Consider the following 17564-nt stretch of genomic DNA (forward strand, 5'->3'; position numbering starts at 1 on the left):
GAAGTGACAGGGCAGCAACGCAAGAAAGAAACTAGACATTTCCCCATAATCCGATCTCTAGTGATGAACATTCTTCTATAAATTAGTCGCTTGAAATATTCATTACTCAACTAGATTACCGGCTCACAAGAATAATTCTGTACTGATTACAGCAAACAGCAATTTAATCACTGTAATCTCATTACCGTAATTTCAACACTGTCAAGCCTGTTTACAAAATAAGCGCAGTAGACGATGGATCCAGTTTCAAAATGTGCGCCGAGTCATCTATTTGGTTTACATCTCGGAGGCCGAAATGATCTGTCGCCTGCTTTGCTTTTTATACGCGAGATGGCGACACAGCATCAACGCCTCCGAGCAACCAGCTAACTCCCCCAACGCACACGCGGGAGATGCAGTGCTTTTTTTTCCTGACTGATTCATTACCGTTTCCAATATAGGGTGCTGCACGAGGTCGTCGAATTACGTAGCATTGCCAATCCAGACTGATGAGCAATCTACTCTAGTGACGTGATGTACCAAGGAATCTGTTTTGTGTGACACTGTTCGTTTCTCGTCGTCGACGGAACCAAAAAGCGACGACCGACGCATCGTGCTTGACCTGCCACTGTTTATCGCCGGTTCTGGACGGTGTTTGCTCGTCATCGCTCCCTGGGGCAGCACGCCACCGGTAAATACTGATTCTTTCTACACCGACTCCTTGTACCAACACGACACTCGTTACGGCTCGTGTGTTTACGTTTTCCGATAATCGGGCAGCAGTGTCGTGCATGTTTTCACGAATCCTCCGGCGGCTTCGTACGCAAGACGGCTGCTAGAACCGTCACAGATGTGTTAATCTATTGAATCTGTTGAATCTTGTCCTACGCCAGCCCTCGTGTGCAACTAGCGACGAGCGTATCGCCCTGAAAGCGACGTGCCGCACCAATCCACGGATTGCCGTGGCGTCGTTGCCGCGTCGGTGAGGATGCCGCCGAGATCTCGTGGCGCGCGTTTTCGAACGCTTGCAGCCCAGTGTATCGGAGTCTCCACTCCGGAATTGGAATGAATCCGGAATAATTCCACATTCCCGCGATCCTGGAATGGAATTAAAATGTAATGGTGACAAAACCTAAAGGAAGGGGAATCGATTGAAGCGTATTTTCCACGGAATGGAATGGGAATAGAATTAACGTCTTTCTCATTAAATAGATCACATTTTCTTTTCGTCGACGTGCTGTGTTTCAAACTTCAAACATTAGTAAGTCAGGCCTTCGAGTTTAACAATGAAGCAGTAATTTAAGAAGGCTTGGCGTATTACAAGCATGGTACATTTACAAGCAGCGTACCTACTTTAATTCGATTCTTACGCGTAGACTGTCTTGCTGCGAAGCTTTTTCTCTATTCGCGCAACCACGGCTCTATGCCACGGTATCCGTCTTGCGGAACTATACAGTGGCGGCATATCCACCTTAAACCTTGTGTTGTTTTTTCTGCCTCGTTGATGCTTTAGCAGCCAGCTGTCTCCCCATCCTTCACTTTGTCTTTTGCTTCTGCCGCCGTCGGTGATTCGGACGCTGATATGCCCGGGGAAGGGTTGAGGCTGCCACCCAGGATCCGGTAATGGACGACTCTTGCGACGCGTCTCACGAACAAGTAGAAGATGCGTTTAATTTACATATTTGCAAGAGAAGTACATTGCAACGAGAGCGTACAGACGCGCCTTTCCATCACAAGGGCCCAGAGCGCACTCTAGACGAGCGGGCCAACGAAATCCAGAGAGAGAGCTCTGGGCCCTTGTCATGGAAAGGCGCGTCTGTACGCTCTCGTTGCAATGTACTTCTCTTTCAAATATGTAAATTAAACGCGTCTTCTACTTGTTCGTGAGACGCGTCGCAAGAGTCGTGCTTCGCCGGATCCTGGGAGGCAGCCTCAACTCCTCCCCGGGCATATCAACTGGTTGGCAGCGGCGGGATCGGTTCGTGTTCTTTTCTGGTACCGATGCTGGTGAGTGCTCACTTTCCGTAGAGATTCTGCCAGGTGTTTTAGATAGATGGTGATGTTTATCCAAAAGGGTAGATTAGTTGCTGCTTTGTGAAGGATTGGGCTTATTAGTGGTACCTTCACGGCAGTTTGAGCAACGGAAGTCTGCATGGGGTGACCATGGACTTGAACAAATTGAGGAAACCGGATTTAGTGTTGTTGTGCCAGGAGCTGGTGATCGAGGTGGCGACTATACATAGAAAGCCACTTTTAATACAGGCGGTTAAGGATTCTGGCGCGGATGTGGAGGAGCTCGCCGAGTGCTGGGAGCTAATTCAGGAGAGGATGAAAAGGGCACAAGAAGTCGAAGAGCGAGAGCGCCTTATGTTTGAAAGAGAAACCGTCAGGCGCAAAGAAGAAGCGGAAAGCCAAGAAAGGGAGCTTCAGCGCTTGCGGCTTCAGCTTAAGTGTGGCAGCTTGGGCTAGTTGGTATAGCATGACGATAGTTATAGCGCGAGAACAAATCGATGACACAGAGTGTCCTTCTTGTCTCTGTGTCGTCGTTTTGTTCTCGCGCTATAACTGTCTTCAGCTTAAGATTGCAGAGGCAAAAGGCGCTAGTGATCTGGAACAGAAAAACGAGGCAATGAGATGGAAAATTCAGCCATCCGTAAGTGTAGCTCAAGAGAATGGTATCAGTGTAGTTGCAAACAGCTCTCTCTCTCTCTCTGGACTTCGCTGGCCCGCTCGTCTTGAGTGCGCTCTGGGCTCTTGTGATAGAAAGGCGCGTCAGTACGCTCTCGCTGCAATGTACTTCTTTTGCAAATAGGAGAGACGCAGGGGGCGCCGACCAGTGCGGACGCGAGAAGATCGGCTCCCGTTTCTGTTAATGTTTTCGTTAGGATTTTTGTGGTGCCTGTGCTCGAGCTGCGTTTCATTCGACGCAGTTTCTTCTGAGGATCATGTCGACACCAGACTTTTTTCGGTGAGTGGTCCTTTTGCTGAATTATTGGAACTTTTCTTGTGGAACGCGCCGCGGCTCGGCTAACCCTACCGGGCTCAGCCTAGCGTCGACGGCGAGAGGCGGGAGAAAAGGGGCAACATGCCCGAAGTAGCAATGGTGGAAGGAGAGGAAATCTCTCACGAAGAAGCCAATCGCCCGGGTTGGACGACAGCGCTGGGCAGGAACAAGAAAGCTCGTGTAGAAACGCCAGTTTCCGCGGGCAACGCATCACATGTGGGCTCGAAGGGAGGCCGCCGCACGGCAGCCCCGCAAGGTGCAATGAAGCGCCTCGCAGCTGCATCGAGGCTACCCCGGCTGCCGAGGGACCACATACGAATTATCGTCAGGCCAAGGGACGGACTTGACGTCAGAAAAGTAAGCCAAATTAGGCTCGCACAGGCTATTGCCATGGCGGCTGCTCTTGCCCCGGCAGAGACGGAAGGGGACATTGTTTGCCCAAACATCGCCCAGAACATTCTCGTAGTCTCCACACCGGAGCAGAAGAACGCAAACGCCTACGCCGCGATCCAACAGATTCGGATAAGCGAAGGAATGTACCATGTGGCGGCATATGTCGCCTCCCCCGATAACACCTGTAAAGGAGTCATACGAGGAGTGGACACTGACATCAGCGAGGCCCAGCTCCAAACGATGATCATCAACCAGCGAAATCCGAAGGCCCTAGAAGCCAAAAGGATCAAGAACACCACCACTGTGGTAGTGCTTTTCGACGGCATGAAGGTACCAAACTATGTCATATGCGGCGTCAGCATGCTGCGCTGCACGCTCTACAAGCGCCAAACCGACGTGTGCTACGCGTGTGGAGGACTTGGTCACAGGGCCGATGTTCGCCCCAACCCCAACAAGAGGGTGTGCAGGGGCTGTGGGCTCGTGTCTCCACCCGACGATCACCAGTGCTCGCCGAAATGTGCCCTTTGCGGAGGCCCACATCCGACGGCGGACAGAACGTGCAAAGAACGCTTTCAAGTTCCTTACGTCGTGCGACGGAGAAGACGACGGCGCCGAAAGCGCGTCAAAAAGTCTCAGCGACAGCTGGCCGAAGAGGACCGGTCAAGGGATTCCAGCGTGGCAAGTGCTCCCAGGCAGGGGCGTTCCGTCACGCCGGCTGGCCGCCGGCGCTACCGCTCCAGGGGCCGCGCTCGCACCAAAGGGCGCTCTTGCTCCCGGGCACGAATCCAGGAAGTACCTACCTGGGCGGATCGAGCCAAGCCGAAGCCAGCGGCGCCGCCACCAGAGGTAACGCGGGTACCATTGCCAGAGCATAGGGAAGACCCCAGGGTAGCTAAGTTGATCCAAGAGAATGATTGCTTTATTTGCTTCGTCACAGTACAGTGTAACAGGAGGCGGAGGGAAAAGCCGTAATGACGGCTTGAGGGATCCTCCGCCCCCTTTGTGAACAATGGCAGCAGATGAAGGACATCACAATATCATACACTTTCACATTGTTTTACGTAAAGATCATGCCACAAAGGAAGGAAACCTGAAAACGTAGTTGATACATAGCTTACACAACAAAGGAACTTGCAGCAATCTTCTGCACCTGAATAAATACATAGTTTATAGAACATATAACATAGTTTGCTACATAGTTTATAGAACAAAAAGAGCCGCTAATTCTGCGACACTTAAATGAGACACATCTATACCTTTGCTAATATAAGTATTCAGAATTCGCGGTAGAGTACATCGAAGCATCTGAAAACCATAATTAGTGCGAAAGTACGGAACGTTCCACATTTCTGTATTTCTTGTTTCATACGCCTTTTCCTTTAAGCAAAGATTCGCCATTTCCGTAAACAAAAAGTTTGCGCGTTTGCAGCTAAGGCAGTACTCTCGTAGTAGTCTGTATTGATATAGGTCATTCACTTTGATTATCTTATATTTTTTAAACAGTGGGTCACTAGGTGCTAGAGCTGTAGCGTTTTCTATCAGCCTCAGTATTTTCTTCTGTATTCTCAGTAATTTTGTTAAGTTTGTTTCTGTAGTTGTTCCCCAAACCAAATAGCAATAGTTAAGATAAGAACTAAACAGCGATTTGTATATCAATAACTTCACCGAATTGGGGATGAGGTACCGGATACGGCTGAGTATTCCAGTTATCCGGCCTAATTTTATTTGAATATTATTTACGTGGTCATCCCATTGCAAAGAACTGGAGAAATGTACCCCAAGTACTTTCACTGACTTCACTATTTCTATATCTGAGCCTCTAAATACAATATTATTCTTCAAAGTCACTTGTTGACCTTTCGAATGAAAAACTACCGCTTTTGTTTTAGTTGCATTTATTTTTAACTTATTGTTACTTGTCCAGTTGTCTAACTTCTGTAAGACGTCATTAGCTTTATTAGAAAGAATAACATCTGATGATGAGGTGACAAATATACTCGTGTCATCTGCATAGATAATAAACTTAACTTCTGGGGAGATATGGACTATGTCATTAATATATAAAGTGAATAATAAAGGGCCAAGAATGCTCCCTTGTGGTACCCCTGAAATTATATTTTTCTTATCTGATACTAAATCATTTATCGAAACAAATTGACATCTATGCGCCAGATAGCTTTTAAGTAACATGAGTGGGAGCCCGCGAATGCCATAATGGTTTAATTTTTCAAATAAAATGCCGTGGTGAATGTAGTCAAATGCTTGTGTGAAATCCACAAAAATTCCGACTACTTTATTTTTTTGTTCAAATTGTTGTAGAATATATTCTTTTTGATCCAGTAGGGCGAGTTCTGTAGACTTATGTTTTTGGAAGCCATATTGTGATTTTGTCAGGACATATTTGGTGCAAAAACAGGATAAGCGACTAAAAATAATTTTTTCGAAACCTTTAGAAAATACGGGGAGAATAGATATCGGTCGATAATTTGCAACGTTATGCTTGTTCCCCTTTTTGTAGAGAGCTATTACGCGTGCCGTTTGCATTTTCGAAGGAAAAACCCCTGTCGAAATACAGAGATTGAATATGTGTGTTAGTGCTGGACTGATCTGATCGATAACATGTTTCACTGGTTTTATTTGTATGCCATCAGCGTCGCAGCTGCGACTGTTTTTTAAGCCGAGAAATACTGTGCGGACTTCTGGTTCGATAGTACCTGCTAAGAAAAACGTGTTTGCAATTTCTGGACCCAGAGTTCGGCAAGTAGCGGTTGATCTGTCGCTAAAGTCTCTGTAAACGAAGTAATCATTAAAAACATTGACCATAGCCTCTCCACTGACCAAGTTTCCGTCATGGAGTACCTCCTTAATTTCTTCTGTTTTCGAATTTCGGCCCATCAAAGAGTTTATTCTATTCCATAAAACATCTGCTCGTTTTGAACACACAGTAAATGCTTGTATATGATACAGCTCCTTTGATTTCTTCATTTCTTTACTTAAGGCATTTCGGAACTGCTTGAAAGCAATTAGGTCCGCCTCGTCGCGCGTACGTATGAATTTCCGGAATAATCTGTTTTTTCTGTCTATTTTACGTAAGAGTTCACGTGTCATCCAAGGCTTCCGACAACCTTTACGTTTTTTCCGCTGTTTATAAGGGAAGTGTTTTTTGTATATACAAATAAACGATTCTAAAAAGCGTCATAGGCTGAGTTCGCATCATTTGAGTGAAAAACATTGTCCCAATGCAAAGTGCCAATCTCTAAACGGAAAGCATCTAAAGCAGCTGGCGAGACATGCTGATAACTATAAGGAATGTCATTCTGAATTAACGTAGGTGCAGCTGTTTTTACAGAACAACATATCGCCATGTGATCACTAATAGGATACGTAAGGACAGCACAGGTAACACACGACAGATCACAGTTTGTGATAAATAAGTCTATGGTGGTCTCCGAAGACAGACTAATTCTAGTGGATCTATTTATAATGTTTTCGCAACCGTTGCATGCAATAATAGTTTCAAAGTCACACTTTCTCGTGCTTTCATGCCCCATGTCAATATTGAAATCACCACCCAATATAACAGTGTATTGATGTTGATTTACAAATGTTAAGAAAACATCTAAAAATGCAAAAAAAATCAGACAAGTCACCATCAGGTGGCCGGTAACACACAGCAACTATGACATCTTGAAACTGAACACATAACATTTCGTAATGAGCAGTAACTGAAGTAAACTTTTCGAGCAATACGGCTGGTAAAGAATTTTCAAGTAGCATAGTGACACCACCTCCTCGACGACTTGGCCGAAAAACAGAGAACGTTTTCATTTGAGGTAGTTCAAATTCTTCTGAAATATCCGATTTCCAGGTTTCCGTTAGCATAACAACATCAAAACAACCTTTCATTTGATTAAACAGACACTCGAGTTCATTTACTTTGTTTCCCAATGATTGTACATTTAAATGGAAGCATCGGAGAAAACCTCTTTGTACGTTTCCAAACCGCTTCGCTAACTCACGAAGGGCGATATATCCGAGGTCATCCATTTTACAGAGCAGTAAAAACAAACAAAAAAAAGAGATACCAAGAAACAGCACAAAAAACTAACATCAATTGCTCAACGCTGACAAGTCATCCTCACACCTGATGACCTGCGCACGTTCTCCACTCTTCCTACGCACCAAGACCTTCCCATTGGAATGCCATGCAAAGTCATAGCCAACTCTCCTAGCCCAGGTTTTAGCTGCTGATAAAAGAGCCCGGGAACGCTTGGTCATATTCTCAGTTATGTAGACATTTTCTTGTTCCTGCCTCAAGGATTTTCTTTTTTCAAACCACATATTTCGAAGGTCCTGGTGGACAAAGCGAAGGATCACTCCACGCTCTCTACCTGGCCTCGATGCCATCCTGTGAATAGCGGAAATATCCGCCGGAGCAAGTTCCGTCAAACTCAAGGTTTTCGCAAGATTATTTACCTTGTTTAAAAGATTTTCACCTGCAGTCTCAGGAATTCCATGTATCTCCACATTTAGACGTCGGCTGCGCCACTCGAGGTCATCAAAATCAATCTGAAGCTGGGCGAGACCCTTAGCTGGATCCTCCTTCTCAAGTTTGTCGATCTTGCATTTTATGTTTTTTATTTCCCTGTCATGCCCACTCAAGCGTTCTTGAATTTTATCAAAGTGATCCGACAGCAACTGAATTGACCTGTCTATTTCCTCTACCTTTTCATTCAAAGTGAGGAGAGAAGTTAATTTCTTGTCTATGTCCATGATCGTAATCTTAAGCTGAGCATCTCCTATTTGATCAGCGGGCCGTGTGGTACTCTTGGATGCCCCCGGCCTGCAGGCCTCACACTTCCATGCTCTTTTCTTAAACGACTTTTTCTTTTCAGCATACTCCTGTTCACTCATGCCTGAGCATACTGAAGCATGAAAACAGAATTCGCACTCACTGCAAACAATAGCACTCGCGGCATCTTCAATTTCAGCTCTGCAACCGCAACACTTTGTCATGTTTGGGCCCCAAAATCATTCGTCCTCAAAACAAATCGCTTGGCAGCAGCGACAGCGAATGAAAAGTCGTAAACGAACAAGAACGAGAAGTTTAACCAACCTGTAAAACACAGCAGAGGTTATCCAACGTGCTTTCCTCGCCGTCGCCGCTGCCAAAGTGCCCTGCCAAAATCACGCCCCTGCGCAAAGTCTCTTTCTGTCGTGGTGCCGCTGCTGTTTGCTGATGATCTGCGCCGATGATCTGCGCCGTAGAACGACGCAGTTACTTCCAAGCAGACAGGTAGAATGGGCGCGGGAAATTTGAAGTTCAGTCCAGGCGATTTTAGGCACAGCCTCGGGTCAAGGCACCACAGGAAGTTTTCGAAGTCAGCGCCTGTAAAACACAGCAGAGGTTATCCAACGTGCTTTCCTCGCCGTCGCCGCTGCCAAAGTGCTTGCCTTAAGGCAGAGATTCAACAGCTGAGGGCTGACCTTGAGTCGTTCCGCAAACATTACTCCTCGCAGGGTGAGAGACAACAGATTCCCCCACCAGGGGACGTGCAGGCGCGCTCGGGAAAACGTAGGGCCTCACCCCCCCCCCCCCCCCCAAGGGGAGTGGGATGCTATGGAGACAGAATCCAACAGCAAGGCTCTCGAAAGCATGCAGCAATCGATTAAACAACTGGCTGACAGCATGACTACCCTACTGAAAAGGGTGTCGTCTCTTGAAGGTACACAGGCAGCGCTAGCTACGGGTAGCTCGCCTCCGATAGGCCCGAACAGGGCACAGTCGCCTGCAGGCGCGGTAACAGTCAACCCGACAGGAGATTGGCTGTCTCAGAACAGTAATTATGGCGGGCAACACTAATGAACTGGTCGTGTGGCAGTGGAACTGTGCCAGTTTCAAAAGGCGCAGGGCTCCACTGCTGCACTTTATTGCTTCTCAGGCGGTCAAACCGCACGTAATTAGGTTACAGGAAACTCTAGGTGATGCGCTAACTTTCCCGGGCTATCGAGTCGTCTCGGTGCGCGAGCAAGGGAAGCGCGGTTTGGCAACCTTGGTCGCAAAAAAGTGCTCCTTTCAAGAACACAAACTACAGCTTGGCAACAGCAAGGCTGAGGCCATTATCCTCGAAATAATCCCCAACAGCTGGCTCAAGAACAGCGTATTCCTCCTGAATGTGTACAGCTCGCCGTCGGACAAGCGGCAGGGGTTCGCTTCGATCATGGCAAAAGCGGTGGCTCTGGCCAGGGGGGCCCCCATCGTGGTAGCGGGAGACTTTAATGCTCCGCACGACGCTTGGGGATACGCCAGGCAGTCCCCCAAAGGCAACAACCTCCTAAAGGCCGTATCTAGCTGTTCTCTTGAATTGATTACGGACCCGCAATACCCGACAAGAATTGGCACATCGGTGGTCCGAGACACAACTCCAGACTTGGCGTTCGTCAAGAACGTCGCCGGAGCAGGGTGGCAAAATTTGCAAGAGAATCTAGGTAGTGACCACTTCATAGTGGCTATTACCCTAGCAGTTAATGCAGCTCCCCCCAGGGAATTTAAAGTAACGGACTGGGATGCCTTTCGTAAATTGCGGAAGGAGGACCGGGATGAATACGACAGCTTAGACAGCCTCTTTGCAAGGCTCAAGGCGGATGCTAATGCTGCGACCAAGGTTGTCAAAACGAACCTGAAGGTTGATCGGATGGATGCACACCTCGCGCATCTCTTAGAGGCTAAGAATTCCATCCTGTCCCGGTGGAGGACGCAAAGGCTCAATCGCCGACTTCGAAAGAAAATTGCACAACTCAATCGCGAGATCGAAGCCTACTCTATTGAACTCTCCAAACAGCAGTGGAATGAAGTATGTTCTTCGGTTGACGGACAGATGAGAGTGGGGGCCAAATGGAACCTCCTCAAACAATTACTTGATGAGTCACAGTCGAAGGGAAATCAGCGATTGGCTATTGACAGAATCGTTCACAACCAAAAAGCGAAGGGAGTGTCCGAAAGGGCCCTCCTGAAGAGGTTAGCGGACAGCTATCTTCCGCTGGGCCCTTCCGGCGATGCGGACTATCCGCATTACAGGGGTGGAATGGTGGCGGAGCTGGACGCACCTTTCACTGAACCAGAAATCTGTAAGGTCCTCCACGAGCTCAACGGACGCTCTGCACCGGGCCCGGATGGAATCTCAAATAAGCTCTTACGTAACTTGGATGGCAAATCCATCGAGAAGCTTACCGAGGAAGTCAACAGGATCTGGGAGACGGGGCACGTCCCCGAATCCTGGAAGACAGCTTCGGTAGCGCTTATCCCAAAGCCAGGCAAACCTCTGGCTTTGGAGAACATGCGACCCATCTCGCTTACGTCCTGCGTAGGCAAGGTGGCCGAACATGCGATTCACCATCGGGTATCCGAGTACATAGAAAGCAGAGAGCTATTTCCACACAATATGGTAGGATTCAGATCTGCACTATCCACACAGGACGTGATGCTCCTTATCAAAAGACAAATCATTGACAACAACACCAGGGATACTAGAGGCATACTAGCTCTAGACCTAGCTAAAGCTTTTGATAATATCTCGCACAAGTTTGTGCTTGAGGCAATTTCGGTTATGGGTCTAGGGCAACGGTTCCACGCATACGTTAGGTCTTTTCTCAGGGATCGCAGGGCTACCATTAGGATCGGTCAAATCCAATCCACGGAATTTACCTTGGGAGCGAGAGGCACCCCACAGGGGGCAGTTATCTCTCCTCTACTCTTCAATATTGCCATGAAGGGCCTCTCGGAGCGACTCGCTACGGTGCGCGGGGTTAACCATGCTCTCTACGCGGACGATATCACCGTGTGGTGCATGGGAGGGTCCGACGCCGGGGTAGAGCAGGCGCTCCAAGAGGCATTAGACATCACGGAGAACTTTCTAGTCGGTTCGGGCCTGAGCCTGTCATCGGCAAAGTCTGAGTTACTACTATACAGACCCACCCGACAAGGACTGAGGAACCTCACTCCTTTAGAACAGATTCCCATAGCTTTATACACACGAGATGGGCAGAGAATACCCAGGGTGGACTCCATCAGGGTCCTCGGACTCCTGCTAGAGTCCAAGGGGGGCAACTCACGAACTATAGCCCGAATCACCTCCAAGACGGAGAACATGCTTAGGCTCATACTCAGGGTCTCGAACCGCAGGGGTGGGCTGAGCGAGAGCGATCTCCTTCGGCTCTATCATGCATTTCTCATGAGCCACATTAATTATGTCGCTTCGGCATTGCGCTGGTCCAAAAGAGAAGAGGCAAGAATTGATACACTACTGCACAAAAGCATAAAGCGGGTGCTAGGCTTGCCTATCCACACTAGCACCGAGAAGCTCCTACAATTGGGCATGCATAACTCCCTCTCGGAGGTGATAGAGGCCCAGCAGATGGCTCAGGTCGTGCGACTATCGTCCTCGAGGGCTGGTAGGCGCATCCTGGAATCCATAGGCTGCGGTCCTACGGCGACTAACCAGCGTAATGTAACACTACCACCATCGATCAGAGGCACGTTTTCGGTAGCTCCACTTCCAAGAAATGTCCACCCACAATACAATGTAGGGCGCCGCATAGCTCGGGCCCGTTCCTTATTAAAATCAGTTGCAAACAGACCGCATCTCGCGACCTTTGTCGATGCAGCCCAGTACGGGCGTTCGGATCGCTTCGCAGTGGTCTCGGTCGATCATAGTGGCACACTCCTATGCTCTGCCTCGGTTAGAAAGGTTTCGGCAATGGTGGCTGAGCAAATCGCCATCGCCATAGCAATGAAGGCCAAACTCCATAAGCGCGAAAATGCACGCGACAGCGACGAGCGACGCTATGAGCGACGAAACAGGGTGGTCGCGCGACGTGTCGCGTACTCATTTTCGCGCGATCGCTCGGTTCTCCAGATTTGGAAACCGTCGCTCATCGCCCGGAAGTGCTGGGCTCAAGCAGCCAATAGAAAAAAACCGGAAAAGGATATACATCAGTGACGTACTGCCGGTTGTTTTCACGGCCAACGGCGATGAGCGCAACGCGTACAATGAGCGCCTCATTGATGTAATCGAACGTGGGCGCAACAAAAAATAACGCAATGTTTATTACGCATGTGCATATAAAAAAGTGCTGCAAGGCAATAATAAACACTTTCCGTTCCATTACACAACAATATATCTTATTTTTAAATTGGAAACCGCTCGCTACGCGGTTTTCTTGGTGCGAGTTGACGGCCTCATGCCAGCAACAGTGGAATTCGCTCGCCGAAGCCGTCGCGTGAATGAGGTTTGCCTGCGCTAGCGACTGATCGCGCGACGCCGATCTACGTCGCGTCGCTCGTCGCTGTCGCGTGCATTTTCGCGCTTATGGAGTTTGGCCCTGAAGGACCCATCGCGTCCTAATGTCTTTACAGATTCGCGTTCCGCAGCTAGGGCTTTCGCCTCGGGCTCCATCTCGCGTGAGGCAGCGGCCATCCTCGGCTGTGAGGGGGCTGCCGGGTTTCACACCATAACATGGTTCCCGGCCCACATGGGGGCCAACGTACATCCTGATGTCCCCAACGCCAATGAGTTTGCCCATGACCGTGCGCGAGGTATCGCTCACCGTGGCGGTCCCGGCGGATTCGCAGGCGGGGACGCCGGAAGATACAGGGACTCGCTACTCACTTTCCACGAGATCATGACTCATTATCATCTATCTCGGAGGACTTTTCCACTTCCTCATCCTAAACTTACGCGACCGCAATCATCGGCCTACAGGATGCTCCAAACGGGGTCTTTCCCTTCGCGTGGCAGGTTCAGCCATTTTTCGCCCAACATCGAGCCGCATTGTCCAGACTGCGGTGAGGCGTATTGCTCATTACCTCATATGCTCTGGCAATGTCCTGCGTTACGTGACGCAGAGTTCAACAAAGAAGAGGACTGGGAGGAAGCCCTTCACAGCGGCGACCTCCTGGTTCAACTTCGGGCTGTCCAGAGGGCCTGCGAGAGGGCGGAGGGCCACGGTCTTCCGGTCCCTACGTGGGAGCGGCCCGCGACTGCTACGGATTCCCCCTAAACGGGGCCGTTACAACGCAGTTCCTCAGGACCTGAATAAAGTTCTTTGTCTGTCTGTCTGTCTTGCAAATATGTAAATTAAACGCATCTTCTACTTGTTCGTGAGACGCGTCGCAAGAGGCGTCCTTCGCCGGATCCTGGGTGGCAGCCTCAACCCCTCCCCGGGCATATCAACGCACATTCGAAAAAAGTGCTTCTCTAAGCTGTGATGCCTACTGACGCCGGTGCGATGCTTGTGTTAACTGCAAGCTTTCGTATGCCTGCTTGTGCATTGTCTCGCCACGTATGCCCCGTCGCGGTGGTCTAGTGGCTAAGGTACTCGGCTGCTAACCCGCAGGTCGCGGGATAAAATCCCGGCTACGGCGGCTTCATTTCCGATGGATGCGGAAATGTTGTAGGCCAGTGTGCTCAGGTTTGGGTGAACGTTAAAAAAACCCAGGTGGTCGAAATTTCCGAAGCCCTCCACTACGGCGTCTCTCATAATCATATGGTGGTTTTGGGACGCTAAACCTCACATATCAATCAAATCAATCGCCACGTATTGGAATGGAATGAAGCTGCTGATTCCTCAACACTGCTACAAATGGTCAGACAGCGGCATGCGTGCTGTCCTATACGAGCACAACTTGCTGCGCCGTTGTTGTCTGCGTACTATAGTTATCGTTAGTTAACGTAATGTGGTTTGGTTGAAAGAACACTAGGGAAATATATAATTGTGACAATAAAGAACTACAATTTCACAACGAGGAAATGTGTTAGTCGAACTTCAACCAGCTGAACTGCCATTGCATGTGAAGTATTTAACTTTGTGCAGCAGATATAGAACAGTAGACGCGTATGTTTTCTGGGGGACGCGAGTTTCGGTAACAACTTCATTTTCACCGACAAGCTGCTTTATTTACACATTTACAAGAGTTAACAAACTGTACTCGCGGATAACGTTTCTTGGCAATGAAGGGAATGTTACAGGGACGGAGCTTCTGCACATGTGCCACTACGCGAAGTGGTCCGGTAGGTCGTGCGTTACGTACCGCTGTGGAAATTGCTGTGCGCGATGAGCGTCATACCGACGCAGACGCCGCTTGGCGTTCGAAGTGCACGTAAAAGGCGCGGCCTTCTCGTGCGTCCGAACACGCGAAGTGACGACGAATAACTTAAAACGAAATCAGAATATACCTTTGTGAGTGGCTTCGTGTGTCAAAAGAGCTACATGCAAAAATTGAAGGCAGTATTTTTCACGTTTGAAAATAAGGACACAAACTCAGTACTACATTAATTAGCAGTAGGCAACGCGTGATCTGGCCCTGTAGCCTTCGTTCCATTGCAAAGGAAAGTTCTTTACACGAGACCAGAGTGCCAGTGAAGGCCAGTGGTAGGAGCAGCAGTGGCCGTAGTGGCTAATTGTTGAACTAGTGAATAGTGAAACTAGTGAGTAGTTTTTGTTATGCTTTGCTGTGTGAAGTGGGGGTATATATTTAATCATGAACTCACCCCGGCTTCGGAACATTTTTGCCGATGGTTGTTGTAGGAAATATTTAACTGTGCATAAATAGCGTCAACATACTTCTTGATTGATCATCCTATTACGACTAATTAGGGCCTGTTGGCGTTCTCATTGCAGAAAAGGATCTCGGCAGCATGCTATCGCGGACCAGCTTTCTCGGCGACATCAAGAGGGAAATCCCCTGCGTGGATTACACGCGACTCGCAGCCACGGTCGAGAGAATGGCCCTCAGGCTTAAGGCTTCCGGCGTAGACCTGGACAAGACATGCAGCAAGACTGCGGACAACCTGAGCCGGTGCTGGATTGAGGACCGCCTGTGCTTTCTTAACGTACTGATGCGTGACGTTGGCATGCACGTCTTCGAACATGCTCCCGGCAAGTTCGCCCTGACCACTTTCCCTGACGTGTACACAAAGTACGAAAAATCCGAGAGCACCCTTCTGGAGAGCGCCACCTTGGTCTATTGGCTCCTAAAAGGGCATAGATGTGTCACGCGTCTGGACTTGGGTGACGCGGCAGTATTGTTTTGCAGTTTCCCTGCGCTGCTCTGCAAAGCTCTCCGACAAAACAAAGGACTCGAAGAGATTCGGTTTCACCCCAGGGACCGGAGGGGCGTCTGGCGCGAAACGCGGGCAATGAACATCCTCTCTTCCACCGTTGGGAAGTTGTCTGTACTACTGGATGCCTTGGTCATCAATGAACTGGTGCCTACCGTTGTATCGTTGGGAGGAATAGCCGAGGGGGTTAGAAGAGGCAGATTGCGTCGTCTCTTGATTTCTAACGGTGCGTCGAGCAAGATTGCGAAAAGGTTGTTCCGCGCCGTCGGGTATTCCTCTTCCTTGAGCGAGCTCGAAGTCACTTGTAACAAAAGGCTGCCGCTATTCAATGCCGCCGTCTTGTCCGACGCATTAAAGCGGAACAGAACGCTGCGAAAGCTTACCATAGAATGGCTGGAAAAAGACGCAGTTGGAACGCTGCTTCAGTCACTAAAGGACAACGCTACGTTAGAGGAGATGAGTCTCATATATTCGTACGACGAGCCAAATCACGTTCTTTGGGACGGCTTTGAGGCGCTGAGAGTGAACCGCGGACTCAAATCTATCAAACTCGTCGGCGTCGGCCTGGTCAACAGCTGCGCGTTAACCGTGGCGGGTATTCTGCGGGAGAACAACGTGCTTCAAGAAGTCTGCCTCTCCGATAACAGCATCGGTGATCTCGGAGCTGGAGCACTAGCCAAGGCCTTGCTGACGAACTCGACATTAAAGCGCCTGGACATCTCCGAGTGCATGTGTAGTTACGACGGCTTGTCCAGCTTCGTGAAAGCACTCGCTCTAAACACTACGGTCGAGTGCGTTCGACTCGGGGACATGGACATTTCGGAGGACTGGACACCGTGCACGCCCCTGACCGCGAACATCTGCGCTCGTCTGGACGTTACGTGGCACACGCGTGGTCTTGAGGACTGGGCATCCTCGCTACCAGAAGGAGGAGCACACCACTTTCCTCGACTCAGCGTCGGCTGGACCAAGCATGCGGAGGAGTCTGGCGTTCACAAGTTGTTCGGTGCTTTGAGCGTTACCCATGTCTCGATCACAGAGCTAGTCGTCAGTTGTTTTGAAAGAGTCGCCGTCGGGTGCAGCGACGCTATCGCGACCTTTCTGGAGAGAACGTACACCCTGAAGAAGCTTACAGTGATAGTGAAGGACCACTGCTACAACTTCGTCGACGGCGTCATTTGGGGCCTCGCCCGAAACAACAGCGTCAGCGAGGCCAGGTTCCGCGAATGCTACCTCATAGATCAGCTCACCAAAGGTCTTCAGGACTTGATGCGCACGAACCGTACCTTGTATCTTCTGGAGTTTAAGGCTGTGTATCTGAAAGAGCGGGCTGTTCGATCACTGGCGGATGAGTTACAGAACAACTTCGTTCTCCTCACGTTCGACTCCGAGTACACGCCCGATATCGGAATGCACCCCATCTTTAGCATACTGGATAGGAATCACGCCTATCTTTGTCGTGCTGTCGAGTGTGTGTTGAACTCTTCAGCGGAAGCGGAGTCGATACAGGCCCTGCAGCTTCTCTCGACGGCTGATTCGCTACTCAATGCGCTTGTTAAGGCTTCGGGTAAAGACCGTGAGGAATGCAGAGAGCTGGTGCAGGAATCTGTTCGCCGCCTATCGCGACCGCCCAAGAAATTATGATGTCGCAAATGTTTCAGGTATATGTGGTTTAGAAGACAGCAGTGCCCAATGGAAAACATGCAAATATTCGCACCATTTTGCCTATTACGCAGATGCCTTCCTTGAAAGCTCTGTCAATTGAAATCTCTCTTTATAAAGCAACAAGAGACATGTGTGAGATTCGATGGCTGTTCAATGCAAAACTGCTGATTAGAATAAAATGCCAAAAAAAGTTTTCAAGCAATATAGTCACATAATTACTATCTTTACACTTTAAGAACTAAAAAAGTGCTGGCACTCTCTTTGGAAGGGTACTTTCTTGTCCTATATTTCACTCTCATTTCCAGAGTAAATCACCTCTTTTTTGAGGCAGAGTCTATTGATTCCCCCCAGAAAGGGTCAAAGTACTCCCCTGAACAGAGTAGCATAGCGCTGCCCTAAGCAGA

General features: G+C 49.1%; 1 protein-coding gene across 2 annotated transcripts in view; it reads left to right on the forward strand.

Annotated features, from left to right (window-relative positions):
- Positions 1–17362, forward strand: part of LOC142771547 (uncharacterized) — an 82357-nt gene extending 64995 nt beyond the window's left edge. The window contains exons 1-2 of one of the 2 annotated variants that reach the window (XM_075873157.1): positions 496–670; positions 15056–17362. In XM_075873157.1, the coding sequence (XP_075729272.1) occupies positions 15073–17139 (2067 nt within the window). In that variant the 5' untranslated portion in view covers positions 496–670; positions 15056–15072 and the 3' untranslated portion in view covers positions 17140–17362. Of the gene's footprint in view, positions 1–495; positions 671–15055 lie in introns of those variants that run through there. The other variant, XM_075873158.1, reaches the window with a different exon arrangement.
- The last annotated feature ends 202 nt before the right edge of the window (positions 17363–17564 follow it).

Source organism: Rhipicephalus microplus, chromosome 9, assembly GCF_043290135.1.
Source record: "Rhipicephalus microplus isolate Deutch F79 chromosome 9, USDA_Rmic, whole genome shotgun sequence".
Classification (NCBI taxonomy): domain Eukaryota; kingdom Metazoa; phylum Arthropoda; class Arachnida; order Ixodida; family Ixodidae; genus Rhipicephalus; species Rhipicephalus microplus.